Raw genomic sequence first — 19,700 nt, forward strand, 5'->3', positions numbered from 1 at the left:
CAGGAGGCAACTAGACTTTCTTCTTTTGAAGATGTTTCGCTTCTTATCCAAGAAGCTTCTTCAGCTCCATTCCCCACTATCCTGTCAGAGCTGAAGAAGCTTCTGGGATGAGAAGCAAAACATCTTGAAAAAAACAAAACAAAACAAAAGTCCAGTTCTTCCTGAAAAAGCACCTTGGGACAAATAAAAGCAATATTTTCTTATGTGAAAGAAATGACAGCCAGGACAACTCAAATTATTTTATTAAATAGATTGCTACTCTTATCAGCATATTTTGAAGGAAAAGTCATAGGAAGAAGTACACTTTTTCTTCTTGGGTGCATTGTCTTGGGAGATCAAGGAGCAGTAGGAAAAAGGTGCTGTCAGAATATATGTTATCTTCTGTTTTAGCAGAATTCTTGTAAATGATATTCCCATTACTTAGGTAAAAATACTACATTTGCATTTAAAAAAATAAACTTAACGTGGATATGGATTCCAAATTCTATTAAGTACTTGCATTCTTTAGGTTTTGCCTTTTATAACACTATAGTGTACTACTTAATGATGTCACTGCCTGAAAATAGCTATTCTGCAACAGCTCTCTTTACCCAAACAAGTAAAATTCTGTAATTATTTGGAATTTAATGTATTAGTATTTCTTTGAATAGTTTTCAGGATTTTATCACCTTCAAATATTATTAATTAAAGTTCGGGGAAATGTACTTTTATGACATAGCAAATAACATTAGTTAATACACCTCAATGTGTACTTACAATGGCATTTTTGAGAAAAGGTTGTGAAGAGTTTAATGCAATGCTGGAGGTTCAAGATGCAGTACAATGTGGAAACATGTGAAGTGTAAGTACACATTCATTCCAAACAAAAATAAAGTTTTATTTTATTAGAATTTTTTAATCATATCTAAAGCATCTCCAGTGCTTTTAACTTTAATTTCAAATTGCATTGGAAACATTGAAGTTCTGCATTAAAATGTTTATTTATAGTGATCAAGAAAATAAATGCCAAGAGAGATTCTATCCAACAATTTTAAACACAAAAATTGCAATGAGAGGAAACATTCTCCTTCCATATTACTGATGACTGTAATAATTGTAGCTCACTAGATCTTTATAAGCCAGTAATAAACATAAACATATATTAACAGCTTCAAACAAAGTTAATTTTTTTTATCAACACTTCTTACAATTTCACTAGTGCAAGACCATATTTTTTACCTGATTCAACTTGAAACACAGAATGCCGAATACAAAACTATTTTCTTCCCTTTTAAAAAAAGTGCATCATATACCATACTTACACTAAAATATTTACAAGCTAGTGGAACACTGTCTGTCTCCATCTCTTGTCAGTAAGGAAAGGCCAAAGGGATTCCTTGATCCCAACTTGAAACGGAGTATGATGACCAATGCCCAACATCAGAAGACGGGAACAGTCAAGCTGAGCATTCTTAGGACGAGGAGCACCCAGCACTGGGCTATCTGTAATCTTTAATTTAAAAGACCAATGTACTTATTGTTCAAAATAAAAAGAAAACCAAAATGCAGTTGTTTCTAAGAGTCCTCTCTCCCCCATCCCCAAACCATTTTTCTCTCCCATACTGTAATATTGTAATAATATCAGCAAGAAATCCTGAAATCTGTAAAAAGTGCAAAACAGAATCACAAATTATTTGCCAAAACTTCTATTCAAGTTTTAGTCACTGAATCAAAGATACATGCAGACATTAAAGTCATTTGTGTCTTCTGAAAAAAAAGCTTCTAAAGGGAGCCTACTGTAAATCAAGCAAAAGTTGCTATAGGTTGTGCTCGATTTACAATCATTCATTTAAGGACCATTCGAAGTTATAACAGCACTGAAAAAAGTGACATGACTGTTTTTCATATTTATGACTGTTGCAGTACCCTTGTGGTTATGTGAATATTTGGACACATGGCAACTGGTGTACGTTTATGATGGTTGCAGCATTCCGGTGTCATGTGATCACAAACCTTCTGACAAGCAAAGTCAATGGGGAAGCCAGATTCACTTAACAACGGTGTTTCTAACTTAACAACTGCAATGATTTACTTAATAATTGTGACAAGAAAAGTTGTAAAATGGGGCAAAACTCACTTAACTACACTCACTTAGCTACACTCTTGTTTGGTTGTGAGTTCTACCTCTACCTTACATTTTAACTTTACTAGGAAACTAGAGGCAGAAAGAAGAGACAGAGAGGAATTCATTTCTAGATTTGATAAATTTGATATGCTTGAAAGTATTTCTAATTTTCTAGGCCCTAAGGTGTCTAGAATTCCTTGCACTTGCCTTCATGTAATCATTTAAGTGAGTATTTACATAAAAGGCAACGTAAAAGGACAATTCAGATAGTCACTCACTGAGCTATGAGAAACTATAATCAGAAAGCAATTTTTTATCCTTTCCACATAGCATCTTAATTGCAGCTGAAATTTCTGAGTTACATTGTTGTACGGTTATTACTTAAAATTGCAGGGACAAAAACAAATATTGCTTCCCAAAGAGTGAAAGGAAAATCGAATAATTGGATTATCAATTTCAAAATTTCATTAGATAAAGGGCAATTATTCCTCAAGTTAACTTTTTTAAAAAAAAATTTATTCTTTAAAAACAAAAAAATGCAAAAATCTCATTTCCATTAACAGTTATTGTGTCATTGTATATACATGTTTCTTACTTTGTGACTATACATTATTTTTATCCTTATCCTTCACCCATTCGTACCACCTCTCCCATCGCATAGTATTCTCGATCCTCTTTGCCTTTCAGTTCCATAGTGAATTTATCTAGTTCAGCACAGTCCATTATTTTTTGAATCAAAACTTCATCTGGTAGTATTTTATCACTCTTCCAATTTTGTGCTAACGTGATTCTTGTTGCAGTTAAGATGTGTACAATAAGGTATCTTTTATCTTTACTCAAATTCCCTTTGATCATACCTAATAAAAACATTTCGGGTTCCAAATTCAATTTATATTTTGTAATCTTAAAAAGCCATTTCTGTATTTTCTTCCAGTATTTTTTGACTTTTATACATTGCCACCACATATGGAAAAACGTTCCTTTCTTTTGTTTGCACTTCCAGCATTGGATCCATTGGATCTTTCACAAAATACACTAAGTCGTCTGCAAACGCCTGTACTTTATATTCTTCTTTTTTGCTCTTCAGTCCAATTATCTCCTTTCTTTGTCTAATCTGATTTAAAAGCACTGATGGTCAAGATAAAAAGCAGAGACGACATTGGACATCCCTGCCTAACACCTTTCATAATCTTACAGTTTTCAGTAATCTCCCCATTTATAATTACCCTAGCTTTTTGGTTCAAATAAATTGTGCCAATCATTTTCTTGAATTTAGATCCAAATCCTATATTTTCGACCTGTTGGATCAAGAACTGTCAGCTGAGATTGTCGAAGGCCTTCTGAGCATCCAAGAAAATCAACGCTGCCTGCTTTCCTGGTGGGCCTCATAGTATTCTAATACGTTTAATACTATCCTTATATTGTTCCTTATCTGTCTAGAAGCTAGAAAACCGTTCTGGTCAATACGAGTAAGTTCATTTAATATAATTTTTAGTCTTTCCAACATTATTGTTGCGAATCTTTTATAGTCTGAATTCAGGAGTCAGATTGGTCTCTAATTTTTAATCTCTTTGTGATCTAAATCTTCTTTAGGAGTTAGTGAGATATTTGCTTCTCTCCATGAATCAGGTAATTTAGCAAAGTCTAATACCTCGTTGTACACATCTAACATCACTGGTTCAAGACATTCATAACTACATTTGTACAGTTCTGCTGGAAGACCATCTGGCCCTGGCGTCTTATTATCTTTCTGCCTTTCAACCGCCCTTTTCAATTCTATCACTGTTATTTCTTTATTTAATATCTCTTTCTGTTCCTCTCTAATTTCTGGGAGACCTTTCCTTTTCAAATATTGTTCTGTATTCTCAGAGTTTATTCCATCCTCCCTATATAGTTGTTCAAAATATTTTTCTACTGTTTTCTTTTTCTCAGTCATTCGATATTCTAATTTTCCATCATCATCCTCCAATTCTTGTATCAACCTTCTTTCTCTTTCTAATCTTAATTTATGGGCTAACCACCTCCCTGGTTTATTTGCATGTTCGAAAAAATTCTGTTTTGCCCTTTTCACCTCTTTAACTCTCTCTTCCTGATTTAGAATGTTCAATTTATGCCTAGTAAGAATCATCTCTCTCCTCAATTTTTCATCTTGTGGTTTTTTTGTAATCTACTTTCTAGGTCTTTAATTTCCTCCTGTAATTTATTCTGATTTTGCCATCTTTCCTTATTCCTTTTCACTGTATATGCTGTTATTTGCCTTTCCTGTATCCCATAAACTCTGTAATGATGTTTGCTCCACTGTATTTTCCTTAAAAAAAAAATGTTCCATTTCTTAATTTTCTCTACAAAATCTTTCTCCTTTAAAATTTGGGGATTAACTATCCACCTTCTACTCTTCCTTTTCCTTCCTTTCCAAGTTATTTTTGATGGATTATGATCAGCCCATACATTTGTCGTAATCTCTATCGAATCTAGTTGGTTTCCTAGTTCTGCGTTCATCCATGCCATGTCTAATCTAGACCACGATTTGTGTGGATTAGAGTAGAACGTGAATTCTTTTTCCCCCAAATTTATTCTCCTCCACTGATCTATCAAATTTAGTGCCTGTGTCATACTGAAAAAGGATCTGGGCAAAATTTTCCTTTTCTTTTTGTTCTTTGCATTACTAAAATAATCCTTCCTTATATCTACTACCGCATTAAGATCTTCTACAGTGCATACATTATCTTGTCCCATCTCAACGATTCTCTCATGTAAATCCTTATAGAATTGACTTTGGTTGTCATTTGGTGCAAAAACTGTAACTAATAACATTGTGGGTCTACATATTTTTCTACTGCCTTAATTTCTTTTTTAACATATACCGCTATCCCTTTCTGTTTTTGATCTGCTAGGGCAACAAATAACTTTCCTAATTTAGGATATTCTAAACATTTCCAGAATTGTTTTTTAATATGAACTTCTTGCAGGCATCCTATTTCTAATTTCTGTTTGACTAATCTAGATAGTATCTGTTTCCTTTTAATGGGTGAGTTCAGACCATTTATGTTTAATGATAATAGCTTCATTTCCATTTCCGTCTTTCTACTTGTGGGATATTATCTGTCTTCCGTTAATTCTAGTCTCTCTTTGCGGGTGTGTTCTTAATCTTCTTCCTTCCATCTCCTCCTTGTTCTCTCCTTCTTGTTCTAGGTCTCCTATATCTTGCTGTTATTGTTCTTCTTGGCTTTCTGTCTCTAGCTCCTCTCTACCACTGCTTTCTGCTTCTGTTCCTCCAATCTGCTCATAGAAATTTGCGCCTTGTCTAAGTTATCTATCCTGATCCTCTTTTCCTGCCATGTTACCAACAAGCCTTCTGGAATTAACCATCAAAACATTATGTTCTTCTGGATAAATTGTGTTGCCAAAAACTTATAGTCTTTTCTCTGTTCATGCACCTTCTTGGGAACCTGCTTCAGGGTTTGCACTTCTTTATCTTTATTAACCAAAGGTTTGTCTCGAGTTATCTTGTATATTATGTCATGTACTTGTTTTCTGGCAAATCGCATGTGGACTTCCCTGGGTAACCTGTTACGTCGAGCATAACTCGTTTGAACTCTATAGGCCTCGTCGGTTTCTAGCAGGATCTCTCGGGTCTCCCTTTATAAAGCTGGCACAATTAATTCTGCCTTAAGCACATTCAGATCTTCATCTCTACTTTCAATGATATTTTGAAACCTCGTAATAGGCAGCGCGGTCCATCTCTAGGTGGATAATCTGTTCTTCTAATCTTTTATTTATTTTCATCATCCTGTTGTCCATTAGTTCCAGTTTCTTTTCATTTTGTACTGTTCTAAGTTCCACCTCTTCTAGTTTCTGCTCGTTCTTTTGCATTATTTGCTGTATAGTATCAACTTTGACTTCTAATTTATTTAATATTGCCTTTCAATTCCATATGATTTTGAGAAATATACTCTCACGTTTTTATCTGTTGTTCTTGCATTTTAAGCATAGTTTCTTGAATGGTCATTAACGAAGCCTGTATTGTTTGCATATTGGCTACAGTTTGTTTTTTTTCTCCTGACATTCCTTCAATTGTCTTTTGACCAGCAGGTGACGTAATTGTCAATGTTGGACTAGATGTTGTCTTCTTTGCCATTCTCCAGGCTGATGTCATGGCACTTGTTGTATTTTCAAGCTCTATTTATTTCTACCTATTTTATTATCTCCTTTACAATATATTTTAAACTAATCTCTTACTTTCAATTTATTCCTTTTTCTTTTCAAATCTCTTTATTAGAATTATATAGAATTAGCACTACTTGCTATCCCTTTCTCTATTTCAAAGTCAATATCACTATATATCTAACAATATCCTACACAGACTAAGCCCTCCTGCCTTTCTTATGCACAAAGTATTAAGTTTATTCTTTTTTTCCTTTTATTTATAATAAAAGGGGGAATCTAATTTCTATTTATATATAATCACCTAGATATAGACTTCCCTTAATCTCTTAATATTGTAATCAAAACTTATTTATCACTATATTTCCTTAGTTCAAAATACAATACTTAATCAAAGTAATTATAACCTCAAATATCATCCCAATAGAGAGGAAAGACAAAAAGCCCCCCTTTTTAATTTCTTAATTCACTTTTAACTTAGAGCAGTAATCCAGTAGTCAGGGTTTCAATTTACCAATTGAAAGATCTATATTTGCATGTATCTCTATATATCTTACTCAAACACCCCTTTTCTATTTCTTTCTATACACAATGTATTGTAGTTTCTCCTTTATAAAATAAAAGAGGGGTCAAGGTTTAGATTCTCTATACGCACAACAATATATATTCTTCTTAAACTCTTAATAAAAACTCTTAAAAACTCTTAAGATTATTTATCACTACGTTCCTTAACCCAATAATCTTATTTAGTCAAGATAACTATACCATCAAGTTATTTCAAATTAAAGGAGAAAGCCTCCTTTTTGATTTCTTATACCCACAATCGTCTTAAGACAGTGCTCTAATAGACAAATACATTCAAATCATACAGGTCATACAGATCATGTTAATCATATAAATCAAACTTCTATTTCAATATCAGCCTATTTTGTTATCTTTAAAGTTTACAGTTCATACATCTCAAAGTTAACATTTCATAGCAAAACAAATGCCAAATGTTTACCAATTACAAGTTAGCTCATTCCGATTAATTACTTACTGGTCTTAAGTGGCTATTAGGAAGATTGAAAGCATCAGCCATAGCACGTGCCATTTCAAACTTAGTCATCTGTTCATTACCAGACCAGTGGAATGTTCCCTTAATGGATGGATCCTTGGAAAAGCAACAAACACATACAATTTGAATTCATTTCGATTTTCCTATGCTAAAAAGTTCCAGGAAGGGGCATATAAATTACAGGCTTTGTGGAAAGTCACTAAATAATATCGGAAGCAACATTTAATTCAATGTACTGGGTTTTCTTTTTTTGCATTATTAGAACATATTTTTCTGCTACATAATGTAATATTTACTATACATGTTACTTTGTACACAATAGTGTTACTAGAAAAAAACTCAATGTACTCATCTTCTCCAGCTGTTTTACAACTGGTTTTGATGTTATTGTTGCAAATAAACTCTAACAATTCAAGATGCATTAATATAAGGCAACATTAAAAAAAAATCTTAGTGACTCTCTGAATATTAAAAGTTAAGCCTTGGTTGGGATTATCTGATGACTATGTGTTAAATGATTACAGCTTCTGGATACACATTTAGATTGACAGCAGGAAGCTTCATAAATATAACAAACGTCAGAAAGATAGGTGTAATCACAGCTATATATTTTTTAAAACGTTTCAAAGCTGGCAAATAAAACACAGAATGTCTAGACATACATGGGAAAGAGGAGTTGATAAAAGCGATTTTTGTTTAAAATTTTAAATCATTGTGTTTTTTTTTTTCAGATAAACATAAAAAATCTCCATATTTATTTCACATATTCTAACAATAACATTGTTCTGCCACCATAGGAATATTTACCTATTATCACAATCTTTACAATAACTATAGCATCATACATGGGTACTGAAAATTTTAACATGTTCTTATATAAGTATTCTACATGTTTTAATCAGAACTTTATTACATTGTTCATGTTGCACTGCAATCAGATACACGTTATCGGTTCTGGAAAGTCTGCATATATTTTTGAAACCTCAAATACATAAAAAAATTATTTCTAGACATTGAACCTGTGAAGCAGTACTTCAAACCTTGATATAATACATTGTAAGAAAGTTCTTACCATCATTCTCCTCTCAGCTAGCTGTCGGCAAACAATGGCTACATCCTTGACATATGTTGGAAACCTTTGCTGCCAGTGGTCCATATTGGCTGATTTGTTATTGAATTGCACCTTATCAAACATAATTGTCACAGCACTCTCTTCCAGCTTTTCAACTTCTCCATATAAAATAGGGATTCTAAGGATGGCCGCACCTAAGAGAAAAGAAAAAAAATGTTACACAAATCAAAATACATGTGCATCCAATTGCCCATCATGCTGTAAACTTCATTCACATCAATAGAAAAAATGGAAAAGGGACAGATTTAACTGGGACAAGCCAAATTATTTTACATAAGGTGTGTGAACAAAAAAAAAAGGGGGGGGGGCTGAAAATTGCTACTGGCAATGTTTACTAGAATAATTTCAACTGTCAAAATGAACTCCAGACAGCTTTGTTTCCCATGATAACTTTGACAATAAAATATCTCATAGTACAGTATTGTTAATATAATAATATTTGGGAAAGTACCAACATGAGCTTGCAAATCCAACATATTCTGAAATATATACAAGAAATATCATTTAAAAATTCAAAATACAAAGTCTTTGTAGCTGCTCATTTCATTTCAGCCTTTCCTCTATTATCTATGTCAGTGTTGGTGTGGTGTGCTGAAAGCATTCTGCCGCCCTGTGCATGCATGCGTAACACCCCCTGCGCCTTTTACTTGCAATGCTCATGCACATGCCTCCTGGCTGATTTTCAGCCCATTTGAGCTCTTTTTTGGCCAAGGGAAGCCTCTGCAGCCTTGGGAGGGCAAAAAACGGGCCACTTTTGGCACTTCCAGTACTTCCGGAAGGTCCATTTTTCAGCCTTCTGAGGATGCAGAGGCTTCCCCCAAGCCTCAGGGAGGCCGAAAAAAGGCCTCACATGGGCCAAAAATCAGCTGGGAGACGCACATGCGCAGTAAGTTTGGCTGGGGCTCGTGTGCCCATACAAACGGCTCCATGTGCCATAGGTTTGCCATCCCGGATCTATGAAATGCACAACTTATTCAGAGTATGTTGCCTTTAATTTTCAGTTGGCCATAATACAGTTGTTTATGTAGCATTCTTCCATTCCTTAAATTTTCCCACTAAGAACATAGCAATCTGATTCTTATGTGCACATCCAATCCAGCAAAAAGTCGATGGAGGTTCTAAGTCATCCAGGTCATGGTTATTGCAAAGGTGCTTTTCCAAGACACAACTGACTTTTGTTTTTTCTTTGAAGACATTCTCATCCAAGAAGCAAAACGACTTATGACTTAGATGTTAATTAATAAAAAAGAAATCTTATCTACTGGAATTTCAAAGAATATTTTAGAAAAGGATGGTTATCAGATTCTTTCTGTATGTATGTTAGCACTTAAACTAATCTGACTCGTTTTGATTTGGTCCTGTTTGGTTCTGACTCCCATCAAATCTGTAAACATAAACTTGGGGACAGACAGACGTAATAGTTAATGAGATAAAAGTGTTACTGAATTAACATTCCAAAAATATGGACTTTCACACTTTGCGGAGTATTAATCATGGTAGATGAAAATAAAACAACATTCTAGGTGTCAACGAGTTCAAAAGATTGGCTCTTGAATTCTTTTTCAAATCTTATTAAAAATATGTCAAAATACATTTTGATATGGTGTAGCTGTCCAAGGCCTGAGCTACTTTTGTATTAATATTATTTGGATTTCCCCTTTTCTACTTAGCTCATTTTAACCACATTATTATACACACACACACACAAATACGTATATGCATGTATATATGCATATGTGTGTGTGTGTGTGTGTATATATACATATATATATATATATATATATATATATATATATATATATACACACACACAACACATATATATATATATATATATATATACACACACATATATATATATATATATATTATATATATATATACATATACATATACATATACATATACATATATATATACATATATATATATATATATATATATATATATATATATATATATATATATATGTGGATCTTTGGTTGTTCGGGTTTTCTCCTGTAAGATTCAAAGTATCTAGGCAACGTTTCGATGAAGTCTCATTCATCATCATCAGGCCTCTGTCTTCGGTTCTTGCTTTTCAGAGTGACATCACTCTGAAAGCAAGAACCAAGACAGAGGCCTGATGATGATGAATGAGACTTCATCAAAACGCTGCCTGCTAGAATCACTAGCGGAGAAACCAACAACAATCCACATACAAATACCAGCGGGTATTTGTATGTTCTCTCGGTATTTGTATGTGGATCTTTGGTTGTTCGGGTTTTCTCCGCGTAAGATTCAAGTATCTAGGCAACGTTTCAATGAAGTCTCATTCATCATCTTCAGGCTTCTGTCCCCGGCTCTGTGCTTCTCAGAGTAATGTGAGATTGCAGCTGCTTCCTCCTTTTAACTGCCAGTGGGGTGGGACTTGATTGGGTGGGGGCTTGGCTGTGTTCTGATTGGGTGGGGGTGTGTTCTCATTGGTAGGGGGGTTGGCTGTGTTCTGATTGGTTGGGGGGTTAGCCGTGTTCTGATTGGTTGGAGGCGTGTTCTGTTCAGGTGGGGGCTTGGTTGTGCTCAGGTTAGTCTTAGTTGCTGGGGGATTTGAGCTGGTGAGTTGTGATCTTGCTGTTTGGCTTCGAGTTCGTGGTCGTGCTGCATCTTCATAGTGGGTGTCGGTTTGCTTCATGTATGGCTCAGAGGGGTTTGAAGTGGGTAGTGATGCAGCTGCAGTGCAGCTTCTGGTCCATGGTCGTGTCTCATCTTCTGAGTGGGTGTGAGTCTGTTTTCTACATGGAAGTGTGGTGGTGGCATCTTGTGTGGCTCTCATGGGTGTGGGTCTGGTGTCCTTCTTCATGTTAGGTACTCGTCTGTTCATGAGGGCGGGTTTCCAAATGGCTGGAAGGCGGGAGGTGTCATCTCATTTGTTCATGCTGTGTGGGCGTTTTCTATCTCTATGGCTTCTCTGATTATTCTGCTGTTGAAGTGTTCGGTTTTGGCGATGGTTCTGGTATTTTTAAAATCAATTTCATGTCCTGTGGCTTTGAGGTGTTGGACCAGGGAAGAGGTCGTTTCTTCTTTTTTGATTGAGTTCTTATGTTCTTCAATGCGTGCACTTATTCTTCTGTTAGTTTGTCCAATGTATGTGGTAGGGCAGGCAGTGCAGGGGATTTCGTGTACTCCTTGGTTTTCTAATTCGATTTTGTCTTTGGGGTTTCTTAGGATGGTGGATATTTTTCTGTTTTGATGTTGTGTTTTTGGAGGATCTTGCTAATTTTGTCTGTAGTGCCTTTTATATATGGGAGGAGGGCTTTGCCGTTTTCTTGTTCTCTGTCTTGGATTTTGGTTGGGGTTTCTTTTTGGATTAGGTAGGTAATCTTCTTTCTTTGGAATCCATTGGCTGTAAGTACGTTGGTGAGAGTGTGTAGTTCGGTTTTTGGTGTTGTTCATCGGCTAAGCATTTTGTTCTGGAGATGAGTGTCTTGGCTACGGAATTGATCTGTGCTGGGTGGTGGTGTGAGAGTGCATGTAGATAGCGGTTAGTATGTGTTTTCTTCTGGTAGATGGTGTGTCCTAGGGAGCCATTGGGTCTTTTGTATACCAAGACATCTAGGAAAGGAAGTTGATTGTTGGCTTCTGTTTCCATGGTGAATTGTATTTTGGGGTGTAGGCTGTTGAGGTGTGTGAGGAAGTTGTTCAGTTTTTCTTTCCCGTGTGGCCAGATTATGAAGGTGTCATCTACGTATCTGAGCCAGAGTTTGGGTTTGTGGTCGTATTTTCTAGAGCTTGTGTTTCAAAGTGTTCCATGTAGAGGTTTGCGATGACAGGTGAGAGGGGTGATCCCATGGGTGCTCCTTCTATTTGTTTGTATTTTTGTCCATTGTAGGTGAAGTATGTATTGGATAGGCAGTGGTTGGTCAGATCTAGGATGTGCTTGGGGGGGTTGTATTTGTTTTGGATGGCTGTCAAGGCTTCTTTTATTGGCACCTGGGTGAAGAGGGATATGACATCGAAGCTTACTAGTAGGTCGTTAGGTTGTAAGTTTTGTTTCTTTATGATCTCAATGAACTGGAATGAGTTTCTTACGTGTGAGTTGATGGATTCTGCATAGGGTTGTAGTTGTTTGGCAAGAAATTTGGCCAGGTTTTGTAGAGGTGAGCCTATGGAGCTGACTATTGGTCTGAGTGGGGTTCCTTCTTTGTGTATCTTGGGGAGACCATAAAGCTTGGGACATCTGGATGATTTCTCTCTGGGTATGATTCGTTGCTGGATTTCTTCACTGATGGGGGAGGCTTTTATTTTGGATTTGGTAGTTTTTTCTAGGTAGGTGGTGGGGTCTGTCTTTAGGGGTTTGTATGCGGGGTCTTGGAGTAGGTTGGTTAACTTGGTTTGGTAGTCAGATGTGTTCATAACCACTGTCGCATTGCCCTTGTCTGCTGGTAGGATTATTATGCTGGTGTCTTCTTTCAGGTTAAGTAGTGCAGTTTGTTCTTCTTTGGATAAGTTGCTTTTGGGTGGTTTGCAAGAAACGGCAAAGCCCTCCTCCCATATATAAAAGGCACTACAGACAAAATTAGCAAGATCCTCCAAAAACACAACATCAAAACAGCATTCTGCACAAACAGAAAAATATCCACCATCCTAAGAAACCCCAAAGACAAAATCGAATTAGAAAACCAAGGAGTATACGAAATCCCCTGCACTGCCTGCCCTACCACATACATTGGACAAACTAACAGAAGAATAAGTGCACACATTGAAGAACATAAGAACTCAATCAAAAAAGAAGAAACAACCTCTTCCCTGGTCCAACACCTCAAGGCCACAGGACATGAAATTGATTTTAAAAATACCAGAACCATCGCCAAAACCGAACACTTCAACAGCAGAATAATCAGAGAAGCCATAGAGATAGAAAAACGCCCACACAGCATGAACAAACGAGATGACACCTCCCGCCTTCCAGCCATTTGGAAACCCACCCTCATGAACAGACGAGTACCTAACATGAAGAAGGACACCAGACCCACACCCATGAGAGCCACACAAGATGCCACCACCACACTTCCATGTAGAAAACAGACTCACACCCACTCAGAAGATGAGACACGACCATGGACCAGAAGCTGCACTGCAGCTGCATCACTACCCACTTCAAACCCCTCCGAGCCATACATGAAGCAAACCGACACCCACTATGAAGATGCAGCACGACCACGAACTCGAAGCCAAACAGCAAGATCACAACTCACCAGCTCAAATCCCCCAGCAACTAAGACTAACCTGAGCACAACCAAGCCCCCACCTGAACAGAACACGCCTCCAACCAATCAGAACACGGCTAACCCCCCAACCAATCAGAACACAGCCAAACCCCCTACCAATGAGAACACACCCCCACCCAATCAGAACACAGCCAAGCCCCCACCCAATCAAGTCCCACCCCACTGGCAGTTAAACGGAGGAAGCAGCTGCAATCTCACATTACTCTGAGAAGCACAGAGCCGGAGACAGAAGCCTGAAGATGATGAATGAGACTTCATTGAAACGTTGCCTAGATACTTTGAATCTTACGCGGAGAAAACCCGAACAACCAAAGATCCACACATATATATATATATATATATATTATATATATACATACATACATACATACATATATGTACATACATACATGCATACATATATATACACACACACACACACGTGTGTGTGTGTGTGTGTGTGTGTGTGTGTGTGTGCATGTATGTACTTACATACATACATATATGGTATTCAGCTTTGTTCGGTAGTTTCCCATGTCATTGTAGTTGTGCTTTAAAGTTGTAGCAACGTTTGGCAGAATCTCATCTGCCACCATCAGGCTTCTGAGAAAACAGAAGCCTGATGATGATGATGGCAGATGAGATTCTGTCGAAACGTTGCTACAACTTTAAAAGCACAACTACAATGATGTGGGAAAATACCCAACAAAGCTGAATACCATACATGTAAGTACCCGCGAAAACTTAAGAAAATATATATATGTGTGTATGTATGTATGTATGTATATATGTATATATAAAACCATTTACTGTTTTTATTGTATCTCACTGCTATAAAACAATAAAAGAGAGAAAGGGAAATGCGTACTCAAAAATAAACTTACCTTCATTGTTTTTTAAGACTGCTCTTTCACCTTCTAGTTTGGTTCTGCCATAAAGATTTAGAGGATTTGGTACATCATTCTCCTTGTATGGAGGGTTTGTTCCATCAAATACATAGTCTGTACTAATGTAGATCAGAAATGCTTCCACTTGAGCTAAATTTGAAATACATTTATCATAATTAAATGTGTAACTAAGGGACTATTCCATCTGGCATTTAGTTCTTTAGTAAATTATTAGAACCACAGAAATTTGCTGAATCGTATCAAACACCTTCTATTTAAAATAGCAATCAGCAGATTCTACATTCCTCTTTTAACAAACCATGTTATAAAACATTAACTGATAGCAATTCTTCAACACTGGTCAAATTATCCATACTATAAAAGATAATAATTTAACCTTATTTTTTTAAAAAAAATCAACAATTTTTACCTGCTTCTTTTGCTATAATTCCTGAAGCAGTCACATTGAGTTGAACAGCAGCATCTGGTTGACTGTCTACAATATCTGGCCTTCTCTCAGCTGCACAATGTATTATCACATGAGGCTGGGATATACACACATTAGTAAGTTCATTCAAAGATATAGACATATTAGCAAGTTCATTGAACTTTCATTTAAATACCCTTTATCTACGTAAAACTTTATGTTATATTGCTGAAACACTAATTTAGCCGAGATCTCCCAGAATGTATACAATATTTATCCTTCCAAAATTCTTTTGCTGTTTAGTAGTTTCCTTATTTCCTTGTTCCATTCCAAATAATTTCAAACATACAACATGAAGTAAAGAATTCTAGCAATATGAACCTATTTTTAATAAATTCAATAAAAGACTACTTTTTGCAGCATCATTTTTTCTAATTAAATCATTTTAAAAAATAAACTCCCAGTTGTTTAAAAGCAAATATTCATGCTACATAATGAATAGGATATTGTAGTATTTAGGAAAACCAGCTAAATCATTGACAAACTTTGAACAATATGATAAACATTTCCTTTCTTTTAAAAATTCTCACCTGAAAATCTTGGATTACACTGTGAATAGCAGCAGTATCTAAAAGATTAACTTGTTCAAACAAAGGTCGAGCTCTACTATAGCCACAGCCAAGAGTGTGCCAATGATTTACTTTAAATTCTTTATAAACAGCTCTGCCAAGGAGTCCAGTGGCACCAGTAATCAGGACACGTCTATTGGGGATATCAACATCTTCCTAAGAAAAGAAAATATGATCTATAGTCATATAAAATTATCAGTGTTTTCCCCAGACTTTTTGTATGCTCCTCCTGCATATCTCTTTCCCTTATTTTTACATATTCAATTGAACTTAAGCCACAGAATAAGCAGCTACAATAATAATCTGTGTGGTAAATAAAGTTCAAATATCAAAGATAATGTATTATGTACCTCCCGCTCTAAGTTTGTATTAAAAATTTGATGGAGTCATAACAGAACAGGATCAAATTAATGAGTCAGATTAGTTTAAGTGATAACACACTTACAGAAAGATAACATACTATAAATGACTATAACTTTTCATTGCATACGACTGAAACTGATATCTATGAAAAGGTTAACAGAAAAAAATTATGTATTCTTTTTATTCTACTTTAAACTGTCAAGAAAAAATCTTTCCAAGGCAAGTTATTTCTTTAAAAAAATGAAATACAAAATTACTTTTCTTTACCTATCAACCAGTAGTTTTTCTATCAAGATTCTTTAATTATAGAGAAGAATTACCAAAAGTCCTGCTGAAGCTTTACCTTCCTTATAATTATTCCAGAAAGCATTTCCATTCCAGATGGATCAATGACTTTTAGCAGGCTTCTGGAATTATAGTTGATGTACAGTAATTGTAATTCCAATTGCTTATAATGAATAGTTGGAATTACACAACATTGATACTGAGAGGTTTTTCTTTACTCTTTTTTTCCCAGTCATGACTTGTCTCTTTTGATTGCTAGGTTTGACAGCAAGTTCTATCTTGCCTTTTTTGATCAGTCCATTTGTCTGGTGTTCTATGTAAATTTAGGGTTAGGGTAAAAATGCTCTGAAAATGTAGCTGATCAGCAAAGGGTTAATGGAATTTCATATCCCTATCAAACATTGAAACCAGTTTAAGCAAGCACAGGGTCTGTCTTTGGAGTAGAAAAAAGCCAAATACTTGACAAATAATAAAATCAGCACTTTTTCTTTCTTTTTGTGACCATAGGAACTAGGAATGATTACTTCAGGCCAGGCAAAAAGTAAGGAAGAGGAGGGATGCAAATGAATTATCCCCCTCAGTCAAGAGAAAGAGCCTCAAAGTCTGTCCAGAGCAACCATTAGAGGAAAAAAAAAACCTTAGGATTTCATTACTTTTAGGATTTTCATTGCTGAAATATTGATTACTAGGCCCATTATCATGGAACTGTGAATATTTAGTTGTATGCAATATTTACATTTTAACTGTTCGCTTTTCCGGATAGGCTATTTTTCATTCAACAGCTTTAAACAAGTGTGCGAATGGCTTATTTTAACAACTCTCTCCCACGCAGTCCTAACGGGAACAACGAAAGTACCTCGGCAGCTCGCTCCCCCGTGTGTTTACAATTGTTCATTCAACCATGGCACCCTACAGTTGGATTCGAACCCCCAAGCTCGAAAAACCTTCCCCCGTAACTAATGCTGGCTGAGGATTATGGGCGTCCGGGTCCAATACATTCAGACATTACCAGCAAGGGGACGGGGGGAAAACTGTCATGTAAACACAAGCACTGGAAGGAAACCTTCCCGGAGCACAGAGGGAGATCTGCGACCCGACTCCAGATTTGCAGCCCCGAGGACCCCTTTAGCGGGTCGTCAGCCCCGCAGGCAACAAGGAAATCGTCGCCAAAGCCGTGCAGTCGAGCCGGAAGAAGGGCGAGGAGGCGCGGCTAGTCTGTTTATCACGGAAAAGCAAACGGAGAAGGAGGAGGGAAGAAGGGAGGGGGGGAAACGTCTTGAGAATCCTTCCTCACCTCCTCGAGCCAGCAGCTCCCCGGCTCAAAATGGATGCGGAGCCCTTTCTCCCACCCGACCATCCCTCCTGCCTTGGTCCGTAAACAACGCCGCCGCCCGAATTCAGCTACAGTCTGTGGCAGCGGCTGTTAACCCCAAACCCACCCCTTTCCTCCAGTCGAGCCGCGGATTGGTCCTTTCCTCCGTGGGAGGCGGGGTTCAGAGGGAGCGCCTCACTGCGGACGTGCGGACGACGTGCGCTATGGCGAGTGGGGCGGGGCAAGCTCGACCTAGCTTTTCGTCTTCGGAAAAGGCTTTCGCTACCTTCTTTGGGTGCTGATTAACTTTCTGAACTGGACTCTCTGTAGTACATGTTTTAGAAACCCACCCACCCGAGAAAGCAGCCAGGGACCGCTCTTTATACATTTTCCTATCCCGGAAATATTAGAGTCGAAGGGCAAAAGAATACATGAAAACATCCTGACCTCGCCTCCCCATCAATTGAATTTCTTGCTGCTTGTTCTTTGCCTCAAAGCACTTAAATCGTTTTAGCACAACGCTGCTGGTTTAGTATGCAAGACAGACTATAGTTTCTTTATTCTCCAAGCCAGAAATCTTTGCAAATGAGGTAACCTGGCTGGGCATGTACTAAAAATATGCGTAAAAACAGCATGCACAAACTTGCCACTCAGCTTAAAGTAGGTTAATGTGCAAGTAAAAAGGAACCTGGTGAGTTCTTATATATCAAATTGAAAGTGAAATTGATATTAATTTCTTACGGCCTTACAGCTGTTGAAATAAGATTTCAATCTGACTGCCCTCAAGATTTTTGTAACTAAACTAAATTTACTTTGTATTACAAGCTTTCAGAAACTGCACAGTAAACAAGTTTGAAATTATCACTATTGACATTTGTTTGTATATTTTTTTATTCACTGCTCAGTCACTTCTTGTGAGATGGGCGTGGCCATATAAATTTAAGAAAGAAAGAGAAGAAATATTCAAGGAAGTTCAACCTTCAACATGTTGAAAACATATCACATTCAGCCCTGCAGAGATCCTTACCACAAAGGCTTCTTGTAGATCTTTATGGAAATGTAATAAGTTCCACAGTAAAGTTAGTAATAAACTTAGCATCATCAGTATTGTGAAAATAAAGAATTTCCCCAGGGTACTCAAATAGATGGGGAAAAAATTGCCTTGTTTGTTTTGCTGATGGAAGCTATTTGGCCAGCCAAAGGAACTAACCAAAAAGCAGTGACTCTTCTCTCATCATTTGTTAATAAGAATTTTATTTTGTGTTTTGTTGGAAGAAAAATCCTGTCCGGTTCCAAGCCGGGAGAAAAACATTGGAAATAAAACGGAGGCTGGGTAGAAGGAAATGTCCCTGTTTATGTGGTTTCCAGAAACTTCACTGAGAGCATGTTTCTGGGATGGCTAATCAATTAGCTGGGTGAGGGGGTGGATTTTTATAGGGTTCTGGGGTTTGGTGATTGAAATGCTGCCGTGTTGTACAGTGTAGTGAGCTTGTGTCTTTTACTATTCCAATGGTGGTTGGTTAATCCTATTGTGTTCTAAAGCAAGGGTCACCAACCTTTTGGACATCAGGGACCACCAAACTCATAATTTTAAATCCCGCAAACCAGAGATCCTGGGAAAATCCCCCCAAAAAGTCTGCAGGAAAATTCCCCACCCCGTTTTCCTATTGGTTGATCGTTCTTTATTTGGGACCACAGGATACCGTCTCCAGCTTCATTCTCAGGGGGAGAGAGTGAGAGACTTTTGACTTCATGCAAGGAAAGCAGCAGAAGCAGAAGTCTTTCTTTCTCCCCCCCCAAACTCCACCACCTTTGCCAGCACAGCCTCTTGGAGCAGGAGGCCCTGCAGGGTCCTAAAGACTCATTTCTAGCGGAGTTTGGGGTAGAGAAAGGAAGATCTTTGCTGCTTTCCTTGCGTGCAGCCAGGAGCAGCCCGGTGGCCAGGCCAGGCGCAAAGTCCCCCCCTCTGCCCTTCCCCCCCTCCCCTCACTACCTCGTGTTGTTCACAATGCAAGTGATGCAAGTCTTGTGTTCCCACGGGTCATGTGGGCGGCGCAGCCTTGTGCTACCACGCAGCCTGGATTAATTGCTTAG

The 19,700-nt window shown here is 37.2% G+C and overlaps 1 protein-coding gene across 1 annotated transcript; it reads right to left on the minus strand.

The window, feature by feature from the left end:
• Positions 1–224: 224 nt before the first annotated feature.
• On the minus strand, positions 225–17,755 carry MAT2B (methionine adenosyltransferase 2 non-catalytic beta subunit). The gene is made up of 7 exons (XM_026696334.2): positions 17,589–17,755; positions 15,608–15,802; positions 15,021–15,135; positions 14,588–14,740; positions 8,398–8,591; positions 7,308–7,421; positions 225–1,489 (listed from the first exon to the last, which is right to left on the minus strand). Exons 1-7 carry the CDS (start codon positions 17,649–17,651, stop codon positions 1,319–1,321), a joined length of 1,005 nt encoding a protein of 334 aa, XP_026552119.1. The 5' UTR covers positions 17,652–17,755; the 3' UTR covers positions 225–1,318.
• Between the last annotated feature and the right edge of the window lie 1,945 nt (positions 17,756–19,700).

This window comes from Pseudonaja textilis, chromosome 2 (assembly GCF_049901715.1).
Source record: "Pseudonaja textilis isolate UNSWEBS1 chromosome 2, rPseTex1.2, whole genome shotgun sequence".
Classification (NCBI taxonomy): Eukaryota; Metazoa; Chordata; class Lepidosauria; order Squamata; family Elapidae; genus Pseudonaja; species Pseudonaja textilis.

What these genes read in the sequence shown, in the direction of transcription:
- MAT2B (XM_026696334.2), bottom strand. Translation starts at nt 17,651, where the DNA reads ATGGTCGGGTGGGAGAAAGGGCTCCGCATCCATTTTGAGCCGGGGAGC. An exon ending in GGAGCTGCTGGCTCGAGGAG is followed by an intron (nt 15,803 to 17,588) that starts GTGAGGAAGGAT and finishes TTCTTTTCTTAG; the next exon opens with GAAGATGTTGATATCCCCAA. An exon ending in AGTCTTAAAAAACAATGAAG is followed by an intron (nt 8,592 to 14,587) that starts GTAAGTTTATTT and finishes CTTTTCTCTTAG; the next exon opens with GTGCGGCCATCCTTAGAATC.